At 50.1% G+C, this 22,769-nt stretch overlaps 2 protein-coding genes across 2 annotated transcripts; one reads left to right on the forward strand and one right to left on the reverse strand.

Moving 5' to 3' along the window:
• Positions 1–495: 495 nt before the first annotated feature.
• Positions 496–8,017, forward strand: LOC130474526 (zinc finger protein 883-like). The gene is made up of 6 exons (XM_056846185.1): positions 496–553; positions 967–1,637; positions 1,794–1,985; positions 2,055–2,719; positions 7,101–7,173; positions 7,997–8,017. The coding sequence occupies exons 1-6, from the start codon at positions 496–498 to the stop codon at positions 8,015–8,017; spliced, it is 1,680 nt and encodes a 559-aa protein (XP_056702163.1).
• A 1,296-nt stretch (positions 8,018–9,313) lies between these two features.
• LOC130474543 (zinc finger protein CKR1-like) lies at positions 9,314–15,642 on the reverse strand. The gene is made up of 2 exons (XM_056846209.1): positions 15,555–15,642; positions 9,314–10,819 (listed from the first exon to the last, which is right to left on the reverse strand). The coding sequence occupies exons 1-2, from the start codon at positions 15,640–15,642 to the stop codon at positions 9,327–9,329; spliced, it is 1,581 nt and encodes a 526-aa protein (XP_056702187.1). The 3' UTR covers positions 9,314–9,326.
• Positions 15,643–22,769: the final 7,127 nt, after the last annotated feature.

Here is a 22,769-nt window from a genome sequence, read left to right on the forward strand (position 1 = left end):
ATGCCCCCATATATAAGACAACCCCTGATTTCTTAATATTGGCTTAAAAAAATATAAGGGTCGTCTTATACATGGAAAATATGGTAACAAAGGAAAACTAATGAAAAACTGAAAAAGCACTGGAGCAGCGCAAGTTACTGTAATCCCAAATAATTTTCAGCACAATCTGCCAGAAACATCCCTTATGCACATAAAGTTATCTTATGCTGAGTCAGACCCTTGGTCTGTCAAGATCAGTATTGTCTGCTCTGACTGGCAGTGGCTCTCCAGGGTCTCAGGCAGAGGTCTTTCACATCCCCCGTGACCCAATTCCTTTAACTGGTGATGCCAGGGATCGAACCTGAGACCTTCTGCAAGCAAAGCAGATTTTCTGCCACTGAGCCGTGACCCTTCTGCAAACCTCATTCACACAGTGTGTCAAGGGCATTGGTGTGCTGTTGCCCACTTCCCATTTATCTCCTTGGATCTTGTGCGGGAGGAGATGCTGTTGTAAGGATGCTCTGCTTGGCTGTTGCCAAAGATCCTGACCTCGCCCTTTTCAGAATGATGCGAAGTATCCTTTTTTTACCTGCGAACTGAGAATTCCTGTAAGGCTGAGGTGGTGCTCTGATTTTCCATTCCATTTGTTTAATTCTGGTTGCTTCTTCTTTCCGTCTAGACATTAGGAAAAAAAATTCTAACACAGCAGTTCCTCAGTGGAACAAGCTTCCTCGGGAGGTGGTAAGCTCTCCATTCTTGGAGGTTTTTAAGCAGAGGCTAGATGGCCATCTGTTAGCAATGCTGATTCCATGACCTTAGGCAGTTCATGAAAGGGAGGGCACCTTGGCCATCTTCTGGGCATGGAGTAGGGGTCACTGGGGGTGTGGTGGGGGAGGTAGTTGTAAAATTCCTGCAATGTGCAGGGGGTTGGACTAGATGACCCTGGTGGGCCATTCTAACTCTGATTCCTGTCATTGGTTGTTTCAGCCATCAGTGAGAAGGCGGAGGAAGAGCATCATCCAGCGCAGGAAGAGTCCAAAGCAGCGGAACTCATGGGGGAGGCCTCCAAGGATTCTGAAGGGGGGCAGCTGAGCACTGAGGGCTGGGCCAAAAACTCCCCTCTCCCCCCGCCTTCGTCACCTCTGCCACCTCCAAACCCCAACGTCTGCCAGGAATGTGGCAAAGCCTTCAGCCACAAATCTGCCTTGGTGAAGCACCAGAAGATCCACACCGGTGAGAAGCCTTATGAGTGCAAGGAATGTGGGAAGAGCTTCATTCAGCGGTCGGACCTGACTATCCACCAGAGAACTCACACAGGGGAAAGGCCGTATCGCTGCCCCGACTGCGGGAAGAGCTTCAGCGTCAGCTCCACTTTGCTGACCCACCAGCGGATCCATGCACATGGAGGCGAGAAACGGAACTGCTGCCCCGACTGTGGGAAATGCTTCAGCGACCTGGTGGCGCTGGAGCGGCACCGCAAAAGCCACACTGGGGAGAAACCCCACGAGTGCCGGGACTGTGGGAAAAGCTTTGCCTGGAGCTCCCATCTGGAGAGGCACCGGCGGATCCATACAGGCGAGAAACCTTACAAATGCCCTGAGTGCGGCCGGGCGTTTGCGTGGAGCTCCCACTTGGACCGTCACATGCGCACCCACGCCGCGTTCGCTCTGCCCGAGGAGGCGCCGCCTGCCAAGTGCGCAGACTGTGGCAAGCGGGTCAACCACATTACGCACCCGCACCGCTTCAGGCACAAGGGCACCCAGACCCCTTTGGAGCATGAGGATGGGGAGGGGGCCAAGGAGAAAGCGATAGAGAAAGAGCGGCCCCATTGGTGCGCGCTGTGTGGAAAGCGCTTCAGCCAGAGCTCCAACCTGCTCAAGCACCAGCGCGTCCACACGGGAGAGAAGCCGTACCAGTGCTCGGAGTGCGGGCGGCGGTTCAGCTGGTGCTCCGCCCTCCTTAAGCACCAGCGCACCCACAGCAAGGACAGGCCGTACCCCTGCCCGGTGTGTGCCCGGGGCTTCAAGGATCCCGCCTCCCTGGCCAAGCACCAGCTCAGCCACGCTGACGGGAAGCCTCACCAGTGTCCCGACTGTGATAAAAGTTTCGGGTGGAGCTCCCACCTGGAGCGACACCGGCGGAGCCACACGGGAGAAAAGCCCTACGAGTGCGGGGACTGCGGCCGGGGTTTCACCATGGGGTCCCACTTGGAAAGGCACCGGCAGATCCACACCAGGGCCCGCCCCCACGGCTGCCGGGAGTGCAGCAAGAGCTTTGCTTTAGGGGCCACGCTGGCCACCCATCGGCGTCTCCATGAGGCTGAGGCCAAGCCTCACCGATGCCCCGAATGCGGGAGAGGGTTCAGTGCCGCCACCGTGCTGGAACGCCACCGCCGGCTGCATCGTGGCGAGAAGCCCTACCAGTGCAGCGTCTGCAGCAAGGGCTTTGCCTGGAGCTCGCACTTCGACCGCCACCGGCTCTCGCATACCGGAGAGAAGCCTTTCCCCTGTGCCCACTGCGGGAAGTGTTTCGGACGCAGCTCCCATCGCAACCGGCACCAGCGTTCCCACGCCCTCCCTGAAGGCCAAGGCCAGCCACAGGGCAACCCCGAGGATGCTTTACTGACACCAGCAGTGGCCAACTGGTGGGAGGGGGAAGACGACGGGAGACCCCCACCGGAGCAGCAGGAAGCCTGGCCCGTCACACTGGACCCAGCAGCCCCTTTCCAGTGGATGGCCAAGTCTCCTGGAGATGCACGGAGAACAATGGGGGGAAGTGACCTTGGTCATGGGGCAGAGAATTTGATACACACTGCGGAAAGCTGGACTCGGTCCCCTCCTCCAGTTTCCCCTCCTAACCTTCCTTGACTCACGTTTGTGCAAATCTTGTTCCTTTGTTAAGCTGCCTTTTTAAAAAAACACCCGTGCTCTTTCTGTTACTACCATGGATTAGAAGAAGAAGAGCTGGTTTTTATATGCCGACTTTTTCTACCACTTAAGGGAGACTCAAACCAGCTTACAATCATCTTCCCTTCCCCAACGGACACCCTATGAGGTAAGTGAGGCTGAGAGAGTGTGACTAGCCCAAGGTCATCCAGCTGGCTTCATGTGGAGGAGTGGGGAAACAAATCCAGTTCACCAGATTAGCCTCCGCTGCTCATGTGGACGAGTGGGGAATCAAACCTGGTTCTCCAGATCAGAGTCCATCACTCCAAACCACCGCTCTTAACCACTACTCCATTTTAGTCAACCCATCCTGGAGAAGGAACGAATTCCTACTTTCTTGGCTTTCTGGAGACCAAACAACATTTCACACTGGGAGGTGAAGGAAGAGGCTTGCTGTCCCATGTTTTACTCCCCCCCCCCCAACACGCACACACACACCTGTTTTTAAAACAACTTTTCACCCCTCGACAGAAAGGTGGATTGTTGTTTATGTCCATTGAACAGAAGAACTGAGACCAGCCACCCAGGGAAGTTCTGCCAGGACGAGTCTGGACTACATGAACTGTCCACTGCGTCTTGACGCACAGGCTGTGAACAGAGATTTTTTTATTTTGGGGGAAAAAGCATAATTGAAGTCACAGTCTATCCAGTGCACGCTTCATAAGCCACAATGAATCAGGCATCCTGCCACTTCATGCCAACTTACCCAGAGGCAGATGCCACCTTTGTACCTAGAATGCACTTCTAAGAATCTCTTCACCACCTGGATCTAGAATCAGGATATCTGTAATTTTCAAATTCCTGCAAGTGGTACGCATGCAAATGTTTTGTTTGAATGAGTAATAAGTACCCCAAGTAACTCAGGTTTTGTTAAGGGGAGGAAAGTCTAATTGCAGTCCCTACAGGGAAGAGTTAACACTGAATGACATGCGCCCTGAAGGTAAAATCTGAAGAAAGCTTCCTAGGATCAGGGTATAAAGGTTAATGGCTGCGAAATAATATTTGGTAGAAGAGGAAGGATTAAATGCCTGTTTTGCATGCAGGTTGAGGACTCAGTTACAGGATGAGGCAGCAGGTATGGAAAAGACTGCCCCCCCATACACACACTGCTTTTTGTGTAGACAAAACTAAGCTAGATTTCATATACATTAATGTGCATCGTGCAGAACTATTAAGTTTGTATTGTTGCAGAGTTTACAGAACATGTTTCCTCCTGGTCCACTGAGTTCAAGTCTTTTTCGATTGCTGTATTGCTGTATTGGTTTGTTTGTTAAGCCCGGACCCTGATTATAACTTCCCACTGACGCACACTTTATTATTTAACTCCTACATTTCCCAGGTCTGTACTTTTAGTGTCCTTTCCTCCTTACTGTTATAGTTCTTGCCAAAATGCATTGAAAATCTTGATCCTGGAAGCTAAGTAAATCTCTATGGATGTGCACAGGCTGGATTTGCATGAGGCTTATTGACAGATATGTAAGGCACCTTTTTTTTTGGTTACATTTATACTCTGCCTTTTCCCCCAGTGGGGGCCCAAAACAGCTCATGTGGGTTCTCCTCCATTTTATCCTCACAACAGCCCTGTGAAGTAGGTTAGGCTGAATGGGGATTCGATCCTAGGTCCCCCAGGTCCTAGCCCGACACTGTAACCACTACGCCACACTGCATCTTAAATCGTCAAGACAATAGCTGCTCTCAGCGCTGAAACCACCACAAACCCAAGACCTGGAAACCAAAAGCAAGGTTTCAAAGTCCCACCAGTAGAATATGTGTGATTTAGTAAACAATCAGTGCGATACAGAGAAGCCCCCACTCAAGAGCTTTGTGAAAGAAAGGTGGGACCATGTTCTGAGCTCTTGGGATGTTTTTTTTAAAGACAACAGTAAAGCTTCTAGGCAGGTTTCAACCTCAGTGCCTCTTCTTTACACACCAGCCTTGGCCCTTGAGGCCTCAGCAGATGATGACCAAATGAGATTCCTGATTTAAGACAAAGGCTGCTAGTTTCAAAGGCTCTTTCATTATTCAACACACAAGGACACTATAATGTGGGTTAAGGATGGCGGGGGCAAGTGAGGCAACCTGATTGGAGGAATGGGTGGCATGAAGCTAATGCAATTCTGCCTCCTCTTCCTGTCTACTTGAATTTAGGGGCTGAAACAAGGATTGATGCAGAATACTTCTGGCTGCCAATGCAGCCTCCCCCCCTCTGCCCCTGAGCACCAAGCGCAGTCTTCTAGTTGCCACCTTTGACTTGTCCCCTCCCCGAAGGTGGCCCTGCTTGGCACCTGCTAGAGCCTGTTCTTTGTAGTTGCTCCCACCTTGAGGAATGAGCTTACCTGAGGAGGTGACGGGGGCACCCTCTTGAGAAGCTCTTGGGAGTCACTGTCAGTTGTTTTATTTGTAAGGGCCGTGGATGGGGTTTAAGCTGAAGAAGTTTTCTTCAGTACAGACAGATGGAGCTTTACTGGTGTGGTGGTTAAGAGCAGTGGTTTGGAGGGGTGGACTCTAATCTGGAGAACCAGGTTTGATTCCCCCCTCCTCCATGAGTGGCGGACGCTAATCTGGTGAACCGAGTTGGTTTCCCCACTCCTCTACATGAAGCCAGCTGGATGGCCTTGGGCTAGTCACAGCTCTCTTAGAGCTTTCTCAGCCCCACCTACCTCACAGGGTGGGTGCCTGTTGTGGGGAGGGGAAGGGAAGGTGATTGTAAGCCAGTTTGATTCTCCCTTAAGCGGTAGAGAAAGTCAGCATATAAAAAACCAACTCTTCTTATGTGTTTTATCTTTTGGGGAATTGCACATTATCTTGAGCCATATGGAAAGACAGGGTATAGATTAAGAGCTGGAACCAAGAGCATGGCTCACTTTGATCTGGTACATGCGCTTCCGCAGTCAAAACCAGGTCGTCAATACTGGCCTCTTTGGAGGGGAGCTGGAGTGACCCTCGTGATCCACGCTCTTTGGCCACAGAACAAGGGTGAGGAGTTGAGCATGAATTCCCACAGGCCCTGCTTTCTTTTCTACGCAGCCTGTGATAACCACATAAGGTTCAGCAAGCCAACAGTCACAGGAGGCTTAAGGGCCACACACCACTTTATGCCTTTTAACCCAGATTCCCGCCCCCATCCTGACTTTGACCCATACCTTCACCTATCAGGTGTAAGGGAACTGGTTCCCAAACCACATGCGGCTTCACAGCTTTCCAGCCAGAGATTTTCCACACACAAACCGGCCTGAGGGATATATGGATGAGCTATGCACGCTGCCGCACAACGGGGCAAAAAGCAGGCGCTGTTACAGGTCTCAAAAGTGATACATGGGAAGCTGAAGCCTCACCTTCCCCTGTGCTGTAGTCCCAAATTCACACACTTTGGAAACCAGCTCCCCCACCCCTGGTGCATTATTGGGTCAGGAGAACCAATGGTAAAAATCACGTTATAATCTTAGGGCCAAATTAACAAGAGCCCCGTGTTATAATAAGAGCCCCGTGGGGCAGAGTGGTAAGCTGCAGTACGGCAGGCAAAAGCTCTGCTCACAACCTGAGTTCGATCCCGACAGAAGTCGGTTTCAGGCAGCCGGCTCAAGGTTGACTCAGCCTTCCATCCTTCCAAGGTCGGTAAAATGAGTACCCGGCTTGCTGGGGGTAATGGGAAGACGACTGGGGAAGGCACCGGCAACCCACCCCGTAAAACAAAGTCTGCCTTGGAAGCGTCGGGATGTGACGCCACCCCATGGGTCAGGAACGACCCGGTGCTTGCACAGGGGACCTTTCCCTTTTTTAACGGTTATAACACCTCCATTACCATACACAGAAAAGAAACCAGATGCGCACGCAGTATAGGTGTTTTTTACTTTATTACTCCTAACCAACAACAAAGGAATCAGAGCTTAGAAATGTCTTTCTCTATATGTCATTTCAAAGGGGGGGGGAGAGAAAAGAAGAGAACCCTAAACGGGGGGGGGGAGAGACGACAATACTTGCTTTGGATAAAAACGAAGGCGGAGGAAACAAAACAGAAACACGTCTCAAAAGAGGTACTCCCAAAAAAGCAAACAAAGTAAAAAAATACGCTCTGCTGGAGAATGTGTGGAATTGGAAGGGGGTTGTGAAGAACAGAGGCAGACATAGTCACAGAAGCAGAGCACCCGGCGCCAGAGGCCTGACCTTCCCTAACAGGGAGCCCCCGACTGACTTGCTGGGACAAGAGCGCCTGGCGGATCTGGGCCCGGCAGGTGCGGCATCGCAGCAGGTAAGACCACAGCCAGAGGAGGGGGGTTCTTCCCACAAGCCAGGAAAGCCGGCCTGGCCTCCACGGACCTCTCTGAAGGTAGGGGGTGGACTCTTTCAACCGGTCATCCTGGAAGCAGGATTCTGAGGTAGGTGTTGGGGGGGGGAGAGATTGGGGGTGGGGTGGGGGGGAGGAACGGTCACCAGATCAGCCAGTTCAACAATCCCACCAGAGATCCTTTCCCCCCCCCCCCCCAAGAACCCACAGGGAAGGTTTCTTTGCTGGTAACCCAGGGCCTGCTCCTCTCCCTCTCGCACAGCTCCAAGGAGCATCCCCGCTCAGTAGTAACAACTCACCTGCCTACCTCTCTCTCCCCCCCCCCCCCGCCCGGCAGCATCTGCCACCAAGCTGTAGGGCTGAGTGGAGTGGCCAGCCAGCCGCCTCCCCCTCTTCCCCCATCTTACAGCAGTCAATCCCATAGGTTAGCCTCCCTCCCGCTGCAAAGGGGGAGCCCCCCCCCCGTTCTCCCCTGAAATGAAAGACTTCAGCTGCCTTCAATCTCCACTGTTAGCGTGTGCCTTTCTTGAGGTTAGACTCAAGGCCTGCTTCGTGAACCCTCATATTCCAATCGGCCCTCCCCACCACCCACCCCCAAAAAAGAAAAAAAGCATAGCAAAGGCTCCATTTCTGATCCAGGCAGGCCTCCCCTTTGGGGAAAAATGGCTTCCTTTGCTTTATTTGCTTTAAAGCCACACCGAGAAAATTCCCAGATGCTTAGTTGTCTGGGTGACCTGGAAAAATGATGCCCCCCGCTCAGAAATCTGATTTTTTTTCCCTTACACAGGCTGTGCAGGGCTGGTTTTGAATCCCGGTGATGCCCCTCCCACACCCAAACAGGAACATATTCTTCATGCTTCAAATCTGACTCGCCACCCGTACGCTACCCACCAAGGAGGCACAGACTGGCTGCTACCCCATTACAAAAGCTCGGCCCTCCTTGGGCCGCTCTGGTTTTCTATCCCTCACTACGCAGCACCTGTGGCATCCCCTGCCCCAACCCCAGGTGGCTTTCTTCACACCATTACCTCCGTTTCCTTGGTAACCAGACCTCCCCTTTTACACAGCCATGCCTTTGACCAAATGAAAAATGAAAAACCCCAACCAAGGGATAAGAGCACCAAAAGCATTACCCAGCTGAAGAGCTGCTCGTAAACCCAACATTCCCCCCTTCCCAGTCTATACAGCGGAGGCCTCGGCCGGCAGAACGTCTCCATTCAGCTTCTCCAGTTCAGGAGAAGGAAGCAGCTAGGAATGGCTGGACTTGGAAGGTGTCTTTCCCCCCAAAATCACCTTGAAAGCCGGCAGTGAGCAGCTGGGACTCCCAAAACCACCAAGAAGCCAACACAACCTCCCCATCCATCCACGATTTGCCAAATGAAGCACAAAGTCTGGCTGGCTCTTGCTGGAGCTTAGAGTAACCACAGCCTCATGTGGGACTGGGGTAATGCAATTCACCAGCCCTGCTCAGGGGAATTTCACGGGACCTCCCGTGTTCGGATTCTTTGAGCCGCATAAGTCAATAAAGCTTTTTCCTCCACATTCAAGAGGAGCATAAAGTTTCATTCCCCTTCCCCCCCATGTGGATTCCCGAGCCATCTCGTAAAGTTCAGGCCCGCCTGTCGGGCATTTAAGGTCTGGAGGTCTGTCCTCGGCATTTGTTAAAGCTTTGTTATCCAGGGTTTAAAATTATAAAGGAGCAGGAGGAAAGGGGTTGGTCTAATCCAGGCAAGTTCTCCGCCATGTAATAAAAGGGATGATCGGTAAAGCTTTCCCCGAAAACTGGGGTATATATGTACACAGTGTCAAAGGAGGGGGGTAAGACATCCAAACGGATTTTCTAGACACTAAATCAGAATCATTTCCCAACGCGCAAGGTCATTTTTACCAAGATAGTTTTCCAAAAGTCTGGTGTCGGCCACACCTAACCGTCAAGGCATTTAGAGGATGTACGGCATATTTCCTCAAACGAGGAAAACCCAGTGCTCTCGCGAGAGACGAGTAAGCACTGGGGCTTCCCCATAACCAGAACATACAAGAAGGACTTTGATTGTGTAGGTTTTTTAGATTGTTTGGTACGGGATAGTCCATTCCCCTGGGGCCAGGCAGGACGTCTCCTAGAGGGACTCCTTGAAGTGACACCTCTGATGCTTCAAGAGGTTGGCCCGGCGGGTGAACCCCTTCCCGCAGCTCGAGCACCGGTAGGGCTTGCCCCCCATGTGGGTCCGCTGGTGGATGAGGAGCTCCAGGGTGGTGCCGAAGCTGCGCCCGCACTCGCTGCACTTGTAGGGCCTCTTGCCCAGGTGGCAGCGCTGGTGCTTGAAGAGCTGGGAGGTCTGGCTGAAGTGCTCGGGGCAGTCCGGGCACTTGTAGGGCCTCTCCCCTGTGTGGATCCTCTGGTGCCGCTCCAGGTGAGAGCTCCACGCGAATCTTTTCCCGCAGTACTGGCACTTGTGGTTCTTCTCCATGGCATGGCCCCGCTGGTGGGCCAGGAAAGCCGAGCTGTCCCCGAAGCGCTTGTCGCAGTCCCCGCACTTGTAGGGCCGCGCGTGCGAGTGGGTCTTGTTGTGCTGGAGGAGGTGGACTTTCTGGGCGAACTTCTCCCCGCAGGTGGGGCAAGGGAACGGGCGCTCCCCGGTGTGCACCCGGCGGTGGCGCTCCAGGTGGGAGGCCCACACGAACCCTTTCCCGCACTCCTCGCAGAGGTGGGTGCGCTCACGGCGGTGGCCCCGCTGGTGCCGCATCAGGGTCTGCCGGCTGCGGAAGACCTTCCCGCAGTCCTCACAGCCCAGGTGGGTCTTCTTGTGCTCCTCCAACTCCGAGATCTGCGCGTAGCTCCTCCAACAGGCCGGGCAGTTGTAAGGCCGCTCCCCCATGTGGTTGCGCCGGTGCTTGGCCAGGTGGGCGCTCTGGCTGTATGTCTCCCCGCATTCGGGGCACTTGAAAGGCCGCTCCCCGGTGTGCACTCGCCGGTGCCGCTCCAGGTGGGAGGCCCAGATGAAGCACTTCCCGCAGTCGGTGCACTTGTGGGGCTTCTCCGCCGTGTGGCCCTTGCGGTGGTTCTCCAGGGCGGAGCTCTGGGCGAACCGCTTGCCGCAGTCCTGGCACTTGAAGGGCTTCTCGATCAGCTGGGAGCACCGGTGCTGCAGGAGGTGGAAGTTCTGGCTGTAGGCCTCCCCGCAGTTGTGGCACTTGAAGGGCTTCTCCCCGGTGTGCATCCTCCGGTGGCGCTCCAGGTGCGAGCTCCAGATGAAGCTTTTCCCGCAGTCCGTGCACTGGAACGGCTTCTCCCGAGCCGCGTTGGCCTCGCTCTTCTGCCGGCCCCTGCTGCCGCCGGTAGACAGGCCCTTGGTGCAGTCTGAACACCGGCTCTCCAGGCTTTTCTTCAACGCGTGGCCCCGCTGGGTGGCCTTGTCCTGCTTCTTCACCATGGGGGGTAGTTTCTGCGGCTTGGGACTGCTCCGGTGCGCCAACGGCCTGACTCGCTTAGGGGTGCTTTGAGACGTGCCAGGCCGCAACTCCTCGGGGCCTTCGTCCTCCTCTTCGTCCTCCTCTTCGTCTTCCTCCTCCTCCTCCTCGTTATTACTGCTGTTCAGCAATTTGTCTGCAGCTAAGAAAGGGGAAACATGGTTTACAAACTCAGGCTAGAGAAAGGGACCCCCCCTCCACCTCTAAAATGCCTTGTCTTTAACTTTAGATCACAAACCTACATGCAGGGCCTGCTTTGCTTTTGGGGGGGGGGGTAGTGTCAAATGATTTTAAGACCATTAATAAAAAAAGAAACCATGAGAAATAAATGGGAATGGTTTAACAGAAGGGGGAAAGAGCAATTTAAGGCAAGAGCTCCCATGAAGATCTATGCTGGGCCTCTCTGCCATGTAAATGTGGGAACGGCCAATTGGCTGGTTTTCAAAAAGGGTTGGACAGATTAGTGCAGGATAGGTCTATCATAGGCTGTGACAGCTGATCCAAAGGGAGAATATGCCTCCCGTTGTCTGATGCTGGGAAGCCTTCTGCTAGTGAAGGTTGTTGCCATCTGCAGTCTTGCTTATGGACTTCCCGGAGGCATCTGACTGGCCATGGTCAGAAACAGGATGCAGGACTAAACGGACAACTGGTTTGATCCAGCACTGCTACTCTTCCGCTCCTATGCTGGTCAGCACCTCACCCCAAAACGCTGAGGGTCAAAGTGGCACTTATCTAAAAGGCCAGCCTTGTTGATCTGGAGCAGCGGTGCCAAACATTAGGCCCGCGGGCCGAATCCGGCCCTTTGAGAGCTCTTATCCGGCCTGCGAGCCGGCTGAGGCAGCCAAACCCACCCCCACCCCGCAATTCCCTATCTGGGCTGGCGAGGCATATGGCCCAGCCCAACCAAGTGACACTGATGTCAAACCCGGCCCTCGTAACAGATGAGTTTAATGAATATGCTAACATGGCCAGAATGACCTTTTTGGCAAATCTAATTTACAATGAAACCATAGAACAGTTCAATGAGAAATGGGAACCATTTTATACTTATATGTCAACAGATTGATTATTGTAACACAAAAAGCTAGAAAAAATATATAGACAAACATATATGACTTACATAAAGTCTAGTTAGAATGATAATTGGTTGATTTCTACAATGAATTGGTTTTTTTTTAAGAAATGCTAATCATTTAATATATATAAGATGATAAAATGATCAACATATATATCTTAAGAAGTATAAACATTTATTTAGTTAAACATAAATATATTGTATTGTTACATTTTTTTGTTTAATAATTCTTCAAATCCGACTCAGTTTATGTACTTATATATTTGGAAAAATGCTTTTTCTATAGTGGATGATCTCCTTTCCTGCCTTCCCTTTTTTTCTTTTGTATCCCCTTATTAAAAAATAAAAAAATAAAAATGAGTTTAGCACCCCTGATCTAGAGCCCATACGCTCTCTTTTGGTGCAAAAGAGCCTAGGTTCAATTCCAAAACAAAACCACACCATAGGGGAAGGGGATCCGACAGCTTGGGGAGGGAACATGCAGCATGGCAGAGGACACGGCTTTCACTCCAGGAGGCTCTGAGCTCAATCCTTAAGTCACAAGAAAGAATTTGCTCTTCTTGAGCCCTTGAAGAGCCACTGCCAGTCAGAACAGACAACACTGAGCTAGTCAGCTACCAAGGAACAAGTTGCCCATTTTCAATCCCTGCCAATATTTTTTTAAGTACACACCAAATCCCTTTTCCTGATCCACTGACTAACAGCAAAGCCTCCCCCTCATTAGGGGGGGGTAGAAAGACTGGGGATGGGATCCAAATAGGCTGGGGGAGGAAGGAGGAAAGAAATGCAGTTGAGGGGAATGCAGAGTAGAAATGACCCTCACTGGGACAGAGAGGGAGAAACCAGATTGTAAAAGTGAAGGGGGGGGGGGGTAGGCCATAATCAATTAAGTACAGAAAGGGGACTAGGGGAAGGAATGCATACAGATCAACTTCCTGGGGAAGATGTCTATGACCCAAACATATGCACAGAGCATTTGAGAGGGTCAAATGATGGACACGGGGACCTGCCTTATACTGAGTCAGAGCATCCATCCCTCAAGGGCAGTATTGTCTACTCAGACTGGCAGCATCTCTCCAGGATCTCATGTAGAGTCTTTCATAGCACTCACTACCTGATCCTTTAAACTGGAGATGCTGGGGATTGAACCTGGAACCTTCCGCATGCAAAGCAGAAGCTCTTCCAATAAGCCAGGGGCGAGCTAGGTCACATTCAGCCAAGGAAAGACAAAGCAAATCTGAGTTTTATGGGAGGGGAGATAATCTAAACCTGCCTGCGCTAACAATCTTCTCCCATCACTTGAATGAGCATGCCATCCTGCGCAGGAAGTATGCCCCCTTCATTCTTGATGCATGCATGCTAGCAGCAGGCTCTTACAAAAAGCAGCATCCACATACAAAAAAGCAGGTCTATAGGGGCTTGCGACCCAGCAACAGATGGGGTTCCAAGACCCACCTGAGGGTCAGACCCATGAGCTGAAAACCACAGGAGTACACAAGACTGAGGTAGCCGGAACAATCAAGGCAGCTTCCTACGTGCTTTGTCTCAAGATAAGCTTATGTTGTTATGCAGATGTGTGTGATCTTCTCAACAGGTTATGTGGCTTCTTGCATTGCAGCTTCTTTTAGAATGCGTATCCTAGGGTGGAATGTTGCACAAAATGCCTTCCGCATGTACAGGTTCTTCAGATTGTGGTCAAATGCCAGAATTCAAACTAGGAAAATTCCAGACAGAGGCTGCTTCCAGACAGAGACTATCCTCTGCATAGTTCATGTTGTTCCTGCAAATGCAGAGACATTCACAGACCATCCACACAACACATTTCCCCTGCACTTTTCTTGCCTCAGGTCCCCATGATCACAATCTCCTCCACACAACAGGGGGAGAGGGGTTCCAGACTTCACAATAAAATCAGGAATTGCAAAAAAACAAGTCTCTAGCCCTTTTTGTTGCAGAGCTATAAAGGGAAATGTAGCGTTAAAGGGGAAGTGGAAGCTGCACAACAAAGAGCTATGGACCAGGGGGGAAAGAGGTGGGTGTCAGCAGTTCACGATGATAAAAAGTTAATTACTTTACAGGTCTATCAATTTTTAAGAACAGCCTGGAAAAGCCCTCCACAGGCAAAATGGTGACCATGGGGGCGGGATCTGCAAAAGTGCACACTTTCCCATCCACGCAGCAGCCAAAGGAACTTTGACTACAATCAAAATAGTACCAAACCAAGGTTGGGAAAGATCGTAACAAAGCGGGGAGGAGAGGAGAACACCGAAGCAGGATGAAATTAGAGGGAAATGCCACGCAGATGCTCCCAAAAGCAGCAGTGCTGTAAAGCAGCCACGGTGGAGAGAAACATCTGCGTGAAATCAGCCAGGGTGTCTGAATGTTTGTGATCTTATTACTGTCACAGAGGTACCTGAAATGCTCCTCCAAATCTCAGCCTTGCTAATTAGCTTAATGGGTTTTCAAAATTATTTCCATCCAGGCTCTCAACTGAAGTGGTAACTGGGAAATCTGAACATTCAAAACTCTACTTGGGCAACACTACAATCAAATCCAGTGTTGGGCAGGGACAGAGTTATGTGCTATAACCTTGGAAACAGCCAATTCAAAGCTCACCTCCACCCTAAATTCACTAAAGTGGGCTTAGGAGAGCTGCCATCCTTCCTTTGGTCCACCCCAGCCCCAATATGTAATACGACAATAAGGCTATTTTTAATGCACATTTTCAATATATGAAGTCAGTTTCTAAAACCCATGTGAATTAATATGCCAAGGGCGCCACAAATCCACTTGCTACATCACCAGTGCAGAGAGCGCCCCCCCCCACCAGCTGCCAGTCCTGAAGCCCTCCATGAACTGCAGAAACCACTTGGCCCATGTGTGGGGTCAGTCTTCCCGCTGTTTTTGCAGGGACAGCGTAGGAGCCATCCACGTCGTTTCCACAAGCCCCACACCAAGTGAAGCCAAGCCAACCACTTCCAAATATCCTCCAGCATGCACTGGGGACAGAATCTTCTCTCACTGGTCACCAGGCTTCTGAGAGCCAGCGTGGTATAGCGGTTAAGAGCGATCTGGAGAACCAGGTTCAATCCCCCACTCCTCCACATGAGTGGTGGACGCTAATCTGGTGAAGCGGCTTGGTTTCTCCACTCGAAGCCAGCTGGGTGACCTTGGGCTAGTCACAGATGTCCGTTGCAGGGAGGGGAAGGGAAGGTGATTGCAAGCCAGTGTGATTCTGCCTTAAGTGGTACAGGAAGTCAGCATCTAAAAACCAACTCTTCTTCTAAGAAAACAAGCCACAGAAGTCGTTCTCAGCGCTCCTCCTTGGGGGACTAATCCTGCTTCTCCAGAGACTGGTATGAAGGGACAGATCCTGCCTCTTTGCCAGCTTGGAGGGCTTTAAGAAGGGAGTGGACATATTCATGGAGGAGAGGGATATACACGGCTGTTAGAATGGATACTAGTCATGCTGCATACCTATTCTCTCTAGTATCAGAGGAGCATGCCTATTATTTTGGGTGCGGTGGAACACAGGCAGGATGGTGCTGCTGAACTCGTCTTGTTTGTGGCTTCCTAGAGGCACCTGGTTGGCCACCGTGTGAACAGACTGCTGGACTTGATGGGCCTTGGTCTGATTCCAGCAGGGCCTTTCTTATGTTCATTTGTGCCACTGTGTTGATGACTTCTGTGTCTATTGGGGGGGGGGGGTTGGCCATCTGTCTGTCTTCGGCCCCAACAAAGAGAAACCAAGTGCAAAAGGCACTCATCACCAAGTGGAAAGAAGGTAGAAATGCATCCTTACCCAGAGACATAAGCGTCTCATAGCTCTCCTGCATGACGTCTCGGTACAGAGCCCTCTGACGCGGGTCCAGATACACCCATGGCTCCATGGCGGAACAGTAGTCTTCTCAGAAGCCCACCAGCACCTGGGAGACAGCAAAGGAACCACACTCAATACACGGGACATCAAAAGGGTGAATTACCTACGGACTGCTCCCATAACTCATAGCTAAGGGGTGGTCCTCTATAAGGGGCCACAAAGACTCCACGCGGGTGGAAGGGAGACTGGCTCTGAGGCTCCTATTGAGAAACTACAGATTACTATAAGAACCCTGTGAAGAGCCCCGTGGCGCAGAGTGGTAAGCTGCAGTACTGCAGTCCAAGCTCTGCTCACGACCTGAGTTCGATCCCAACGGAAGTTGGTTTCAGGTAGCCGGCTCAAGGTTGACTCAGCCGTCCATCCTTCCGAGGTCGGTAAAATGAGTACCCAGCTTGCTGGGGGTAAAGGGAAGACGACTGGGGAAGGCACTGGCAAACCACGTCGTAAACAGAGTCTGCCTAGGAAACGTCGAGATGTGACGTCACCCCATGGGTCAGGAATGACCCGGTGCTTGCAAAGGGAACCTTTACCTTTTTATAAGAATCCTGGCCCTGGATCAGATTTAAACAAAAGTTGGAAAGTTATTTTCAATAGATATGATTACTGCTTTTTTTTAATAACCGAGTCAGCTTTATATAATGGAAATATAGACACAGTTATTAGAGGTTCATGTCGGTAACAACCTTTTGCTAAAGATTGATGAAGTATAGAATAAAAAAGAAGAATTAATTAGTTATGAGTATTAGTCAAAAGTGGTATTCTTATAAGAGATTCTATCTTGGGGGAAGAATAAGTAGATCTTGGGCACAGACAAAATGAAATGTTAAATTTTCCCCATCTGTTTTTTCCCCCTTCTTTTTTTTTGTATCCCCTATATAAAATGAATAAAATTTTTAAACAAAATACTGGCCCTGACCTGAAAAGCCCAGGCTAGCCTGATCTCGTAAGCTAAGCAGGGTCGTCCCTGGTCAGTATTTGGATGGGAGATCACCAAGGAATACCGGGGTCGCTACACAGTGGCAGGCAAAGGCAGGACCATGCTGCTGCAGTCGTCTTGCTTGTGGGCTTCCTAGAGGCACCTGGTTGTGAGCACAGACTGCTGGATTTGATTGGCCTTGATCTGATCCAGCGTGGCCTTTCTGATGAGATTTCAAGAGGCCTCTCTTTTTGAAGAGACTGGCAAATCCCAAAATCAGATCAACACAGAGGGAGGAAGCCTCTTCCCGTTGCACTGCCTGTTCTGAAATGGCCCCACAAAGTTACGATCTGCATTGTGGGGCAAACACAGAGGCCACAGAAAACCTCCAGGTTCCCCCAAACATGGCAAACAGCAGCCTCATGGGGCTCTTGAGAAAAGGTATAACCCCACCACACACACCCTGCAACAAATGGGGGGGAGCATATGCCTATCAGTTAACAAAATTTAACAAAAAATGCTTGGGGGCTCCAGATGTAAAACTCCCACTGTCTCTTCTGGTTTGGCACTAACAGCGGCAGATACCATTTTAAGAAAAGCCCTTCGCCACCAGCATCTCCAGCAACGCTAGATCAAGGAACACTCCTAAACTCTTCACAGAATCAGCAAGGGATAATTTTACCCCCTTCTAGAAGGGGAGGAGCTGTGGATCAGTGGTAGAGCATCTGCTTGACATGCAGAAAGTCCCAGGTTCAATCCCCAGCATCTCCATCTAAAGCAGTTCCCAACCTTTTTTTGACCAGGGACCACTAGGACTTTTTTGTTCGGTGCAGGGACCCCAAGGTTCAAAATAAAAATTCCGAGAATTTGAAAATAAACTTTAATCATAACTGTTAGTTAAACATTAAACTTAGAATAATATTTGAATATACATATTTTTATAATAGAGAACTTTTAATTGAAAATATTAATTTATTATTGGTTTAGAACTTTGTTTTGCGGACCTTAATTTAGTTCTCTCGGACCCCTGGGGGTCCATGGACCCCTGGTTGGGAACCAGTGATCTAAAGGGACTAGGCAAGTAGGTGATGTGAAAGACCCCTTCCTGAGACCCTGGAGAGCCGCTGCCGGTCAGAGTAGACAATACTGACTTTGATGGACTGATGGTCTGTTTCAGTATAAGGCAGCTTCATGTGTTAGCTTTACCCACAGCAACATTGCTGCAGTCTTGGCCCTGGACATTCCGCTTTGCTAAAAGCACCCAGCAGACAGCAAATCAAACCAAAAATGTAACAGAATGAAGTCACCAGTAACTGCCCCAACTTACTAAGCAAGCAGGAACCAGGCATGGCAGTGCTGGCACTCAAAGGGAAGGAAGCAGACACCAAAAATGCCTCTTTATAAATGCTGAGGGCACCTACTTAGGATGTCCTCTGACATTTTTGGAACAACTGTAATCTGCAGAGAACTCAGCAGCATTGTTTAGCTTGGAAAGAAGGCAGCTAAGGAAAGACATGATAGAGGTCTATAAAATTATGCATGGTTTATAGACAGTGGACAGGGAGAAGCTTTTCTCCCTCTCTCATAATACTAGAACGCGGGGTGGGTCATCTGCTGAAGCTGGAGGGTAAGAGATTCAAAACAGATAAAAGGAAGTATTTCTTCACACAATGCATAGTTAAATGATGGAACTCCCTGCCCCAGGATGTGGTGATGGCTAGCACCTATATACAAAACTAAATGACAGTGGCATTTTTCTTTCCAGTCTCTTCACGGAGCACTAGGAAATGCTTCGCGGAGCACTAAGTGCTCCTTGGAAGACAGTTTGGGAACCTCTGCTGTACAGTTTAAAAATATGGTTTAACTGTTGTGTTTCATTCAACCCACAGAGAGGTATAAGCTTTGAGACAGCAGGGTAGGAATGGGGTCAGGGAGACACACGTGACCTAGGACTCTCAGTCCCAGGCTCTCCAGAAACCTTGTTTTAACAGATACTTCAGGCACAGTATTAGCCTTTTCACTGCAAAGACCAGAACTTGCTACTCTTTTAAAGAAAAGTTTTTTGAAGAAAGAACTATAGGTGACTCCAGATTCTGGCAGGTGCTTCTTGCCACACGGTGGCCCCTGACATAGAGAATATGGTCCTGAGAGGTGGGCAGCACCGCCAGATGAGACCAATGACCTATCTAGTCCAGCATCCTGTTTACAGCCCTGGCCAAACATATGCCGCGAGGAAAGCCCACTGCCTGCTCTGAAGCATCTGCCAATGTGCACGTGCGCAAGAGGCTTATGCATGGTTTGTTTGTATGTATGCATGCTGGGGGACACAAGCAAAGGCGAGCAGCAGTCTCTGACACGGGCCACAGCCCAGGAGGGCATCCAGGGGAGGGGGGGGGTGCCTTTCTGGCTTGGCCTCTCCCTGTTTTCTGAAGTCCCAAATCTATTGGAGATTTCTTGGCCACTTTTAATCCTACGCACACTTGCTTTACAATAAAGCCTATTGAACGGGGTGAGACTTACTTTTGAGTAAATAGGCACGGGTCAGATTACATCACCTGTGTTTATCTGTGGAGACAGCAGGGTGGGATGAAACAAGGTTGCTGAATCTTCTTGCAGCGCTCAGCATTTAAAAGAACCGGGGAAGGGGAGTAGAGGGTGCATGCGCAAAGGACCATCAAATCCAGAGTCTAAAGTTGCCTAACTGGACCCTCTGTGAGCTCCACAGCCAAGCAGGGCTTCGTGCTTGAATTCCTCGAGTCCAAATGCAGAGCTTAATTCAACCAGACTGGCCTCAGCGACATGTTCACTGCCGTGCGGAACGGACTGATTCCAGCCGTCGATGGGCTTAATCCCACAAAACTGCTGTCACACCACTTCTGATTTAAAGGATGCAAAAGAAGAGCTATGCAATTTCCAAAAAGGAGAGGAGTTAAACTAGGGTTGCCAACCTCAAGGTGGTAGTTGGAGGTCTCCTGGGATTACAAGCGACCTCCAGGAGAGAGAGATCACTTCGCCTGGAGAAAACGGCTACTTTGGAAGGTGGACTCTGTGGCATTATGCTCCACTGAAGTTCCTCCCCAGGCTCCACCCCCAAAACCTCCAGGTATTTCCCAACCCAAAGCTGGCAACCCTAGGTTAAACAGGCAAATAGCTATCCCCTATAGCCCAGCCAAGCCCCGTCAAATCAGGTTTATTTGTGGAGTGACAATTCCGATTCAAAGTGGCAGCTCCTTACACAGCCTGCTCTTGATACCCAAGCAAAGAGTCGCCGGGCCGGCTCTCCCCCAAGGCCATCGAAACAGGGTGCTACAATTCAAAAAGGACACATACAGAGGAGGCAGCATAAAGCAGGTTTGCACCCACAATCCCTTCTCTGATCCACACCACTGCTGCCAGGGTAGAAGGTGAGTTCCAGAGGCTCTGAGTCATACAGTCCATCTTCCTCCCAGATGCTGGTGGCATGGGAGGTGGTACCCTAAGCCTGCCTTCCCCCCCCACCCAGCCTGAGCCAAGGCGCTGCCAGCTTGTTCCAGTGACAGGCAGCAGACCTGTTTGGAGCACCAAAATACCTTCAGTCAGCCATTGTGGCACTGACAACTTTGTCAGTGTGAGTTGTCGATACTTATCATGGGGAGGGGCCGTGGCTCAGTTACAGAGCATCTGCTTGGCATGCAGAAGGTACCAGGTTCAATCCCCGGCATCTCCACTTAAAGGGACTAGGCTAGGCAAGGAGGGGATGTGAAAGACCTCTACCTGAGCCCCTGGAGAGCCACCGGCGGTCTGAGCAGACAATGCCGACTTTGATGGACTGATTCCATACAAGGCGGCTTCATGTGTTCATCATTTTCTGTCCAAGGCTGCCCCTTTCTCAATGGCAACCCATCCCTCCCCCCAATATCCACTTGCAGCGAAAGAGAGACCACAATTTCCAAAGGTTGCCCGTTCTACTGTGGAACAGCTCATAGTATTAAAAAGGTCCTCCAAATATTTCATAGTATTAGGAAGTTCCTCCTAATATTTCGCCAAAATCTAAATTCCTTATGACTTCTATCAATTAGTCCAGAGCAAAAGTGAACAATTATTTAGGTTCTTCCATGCAACAGACCTTCAGGCTTTTGATCATATCTCCTTTTAGTCTTGCCCTTCTCCAGGTTAAAATGCCCTGTTTCTTCAACCTTCCTTTAAAAGGCTCTGCTCTGAAGACTCCTCCAAATCCTGGTTACCCCACGCTGCATATATTCAAGCTTGTCAACATCCTTTTTTGGCCTTTGTTTGGCCAGTGTGGGAAAACAGGACTCGATGAACCATTGGTTGGATCTAGCTGCACTATTCTTACGTTCTCATGAAAGAGACGTACACTTTCCTGCAACTGGTCAAACTGCCTCACATCATCTCTTTTCCCCAGGACATTTTAGCAAATCTAAATGATGATGCTACTCTAGACTGTAAAAATGCAATTTTTAAAAATAACCAAAGCATCTATAACATGTCAGAGAGCAACTCCAGAGATTTACAGCAGCATATACATTTGTGGACTAGAGCCCATGTCACCACACACTTTAAGTGGGTATGCCTGCAAATTCTTGTGCCAGACCGAGTCAGCTGGTCTCAGAGGTCCCGCCAAACTGCTGGTTTTGGTAAAGGAGACCAACACGGAGTTGTTCCCCTGGAACAATAAGATTGGTGATTTATTATTCCTTAAAGTGTGCCCCATCTCACTCTAGAAAAAGAGTTGTTTTTTATATGCCAACTTTCTCTACCACTTAAGGGAGACTCAAACGGGCTTACAATCACCTTCCTTTTCCCTCCCCACAACAGCCACCCTGTGAGGTGGGTGGGGCTGAGAGAGTGTGACTACGGTAGTCCAAGGTCACCCAGCAGGCTTCATGTGTAGGAGTGGGGAAACCAACCCAGTTCACAATATTAGCCTCCTCCGCTCATGTAGAGGAGTGGGGAATCAAACCTGGTTCTCCAGATCATAATCATAGAATCGATCAGAATCATAGAATCTATGATTCTGATCTGGAGAACCAGGTTTGCTTCCCCAGAATCCATTGCTCCAAACCACCGCTCTTAACCACTACACCACACTGGCTCTACCTATAAAAACTGGTCCTCTCTTTCCCACCTATCATCTTACAAAGTCTCCTTTGGTATTGGAGACTTTCCCAAAGCAATTAGTAGTCTTGCTTCCACAAACCACCAACGCCTCCTCATTATTTAAACTGCATCGCTACACTTCTCTTACCCATTTCTTTGGCACAACACAGTTCGTTTACCCAGCCGTAAATAAGTGCCATCGCACAAATCCAGCAATATTTAAGGGGGGGGGGACAGAAATAACCCCACAGGTTCCTAATTTGGGGAAAAGAGGAATATGAAAGGCAGGCAAAACCGAAGGAGACTGGAACAAGAGAGGTGGCCTGAATAACCACCATGCTCGGTTTCTGTTCAGCGGGTTCTTTACTCCCGATTCCAGCAACCCACAATAAAGGAGACCAAGACCGAGCCTCCAGCCAACTGGAGCAGCCTCTCTGCAATTAAGAGGTGGCCGCAAAAGTAAAGCTGTTTACCTGGAGATTCGATGGGCACCTTAAAGCGACTCCCATGAAGAGCAATTAAAAGCTGCTCCTTGCTTGCACCAGCAATTCGGTGTAACCAAAAAAGGGGGGCTTCCCTTCTCTCCCCCCCTGCACGTTTCACCCACTCCCTCCGGGCAAGGCCTCCGCCCCTCCCACTGCAAAAGGACACCCTATTGAGACACAGCCCATTTATGCATGGAAGTTTTTAGGCCATTTATGCACGGGAGGTTGTGCCTTGGGTTCGTCGCTCTCTAGGTGTACATTTTCCCCATCTGAATTCTCAAAACTCTGCATGAGGCCATTTATTCATGGAAGGCTTTGCATTGGATCGGTCACTCTATAGATGCACATTTTCCCCATCTGAATTCTCAAAACTGGGCATGAGGCCATTTGTTCATGGAAGGTTTTGCATTGGATCGGTCACTCTATGGATGCACATTTTCCCCATCTGAATTCTCAAAACTGGGCATGAGGCCATTTATTCATGGAAGGCTTTGCATTGGATCGGTCACTCTATAGATGCACATTTTCCCCATCTGAATTCTCAAAACTCTAAATGAGGCCATTTATTCATGGAAGGCTTTGCATTGGATCGGTCACTCTATAGATGCACATTTTCCCCATCTGAATTCTCAAAAC

This window comes from Euleptes europaea, chromosome 1 (genome assembly GCF_029931775.1).
Source record: "Euleptes europaea isolate rEulEur1 chromosome 1, rEulEur1.hap1, whole genome shotgun sequence".
NCBI classification, from domain to species: Eukaryota; Metazoa; Chordata; class Lepidosauria; order Squamata; family Sphaerodactylidae; genus Euleptes; species Euleptes europaea.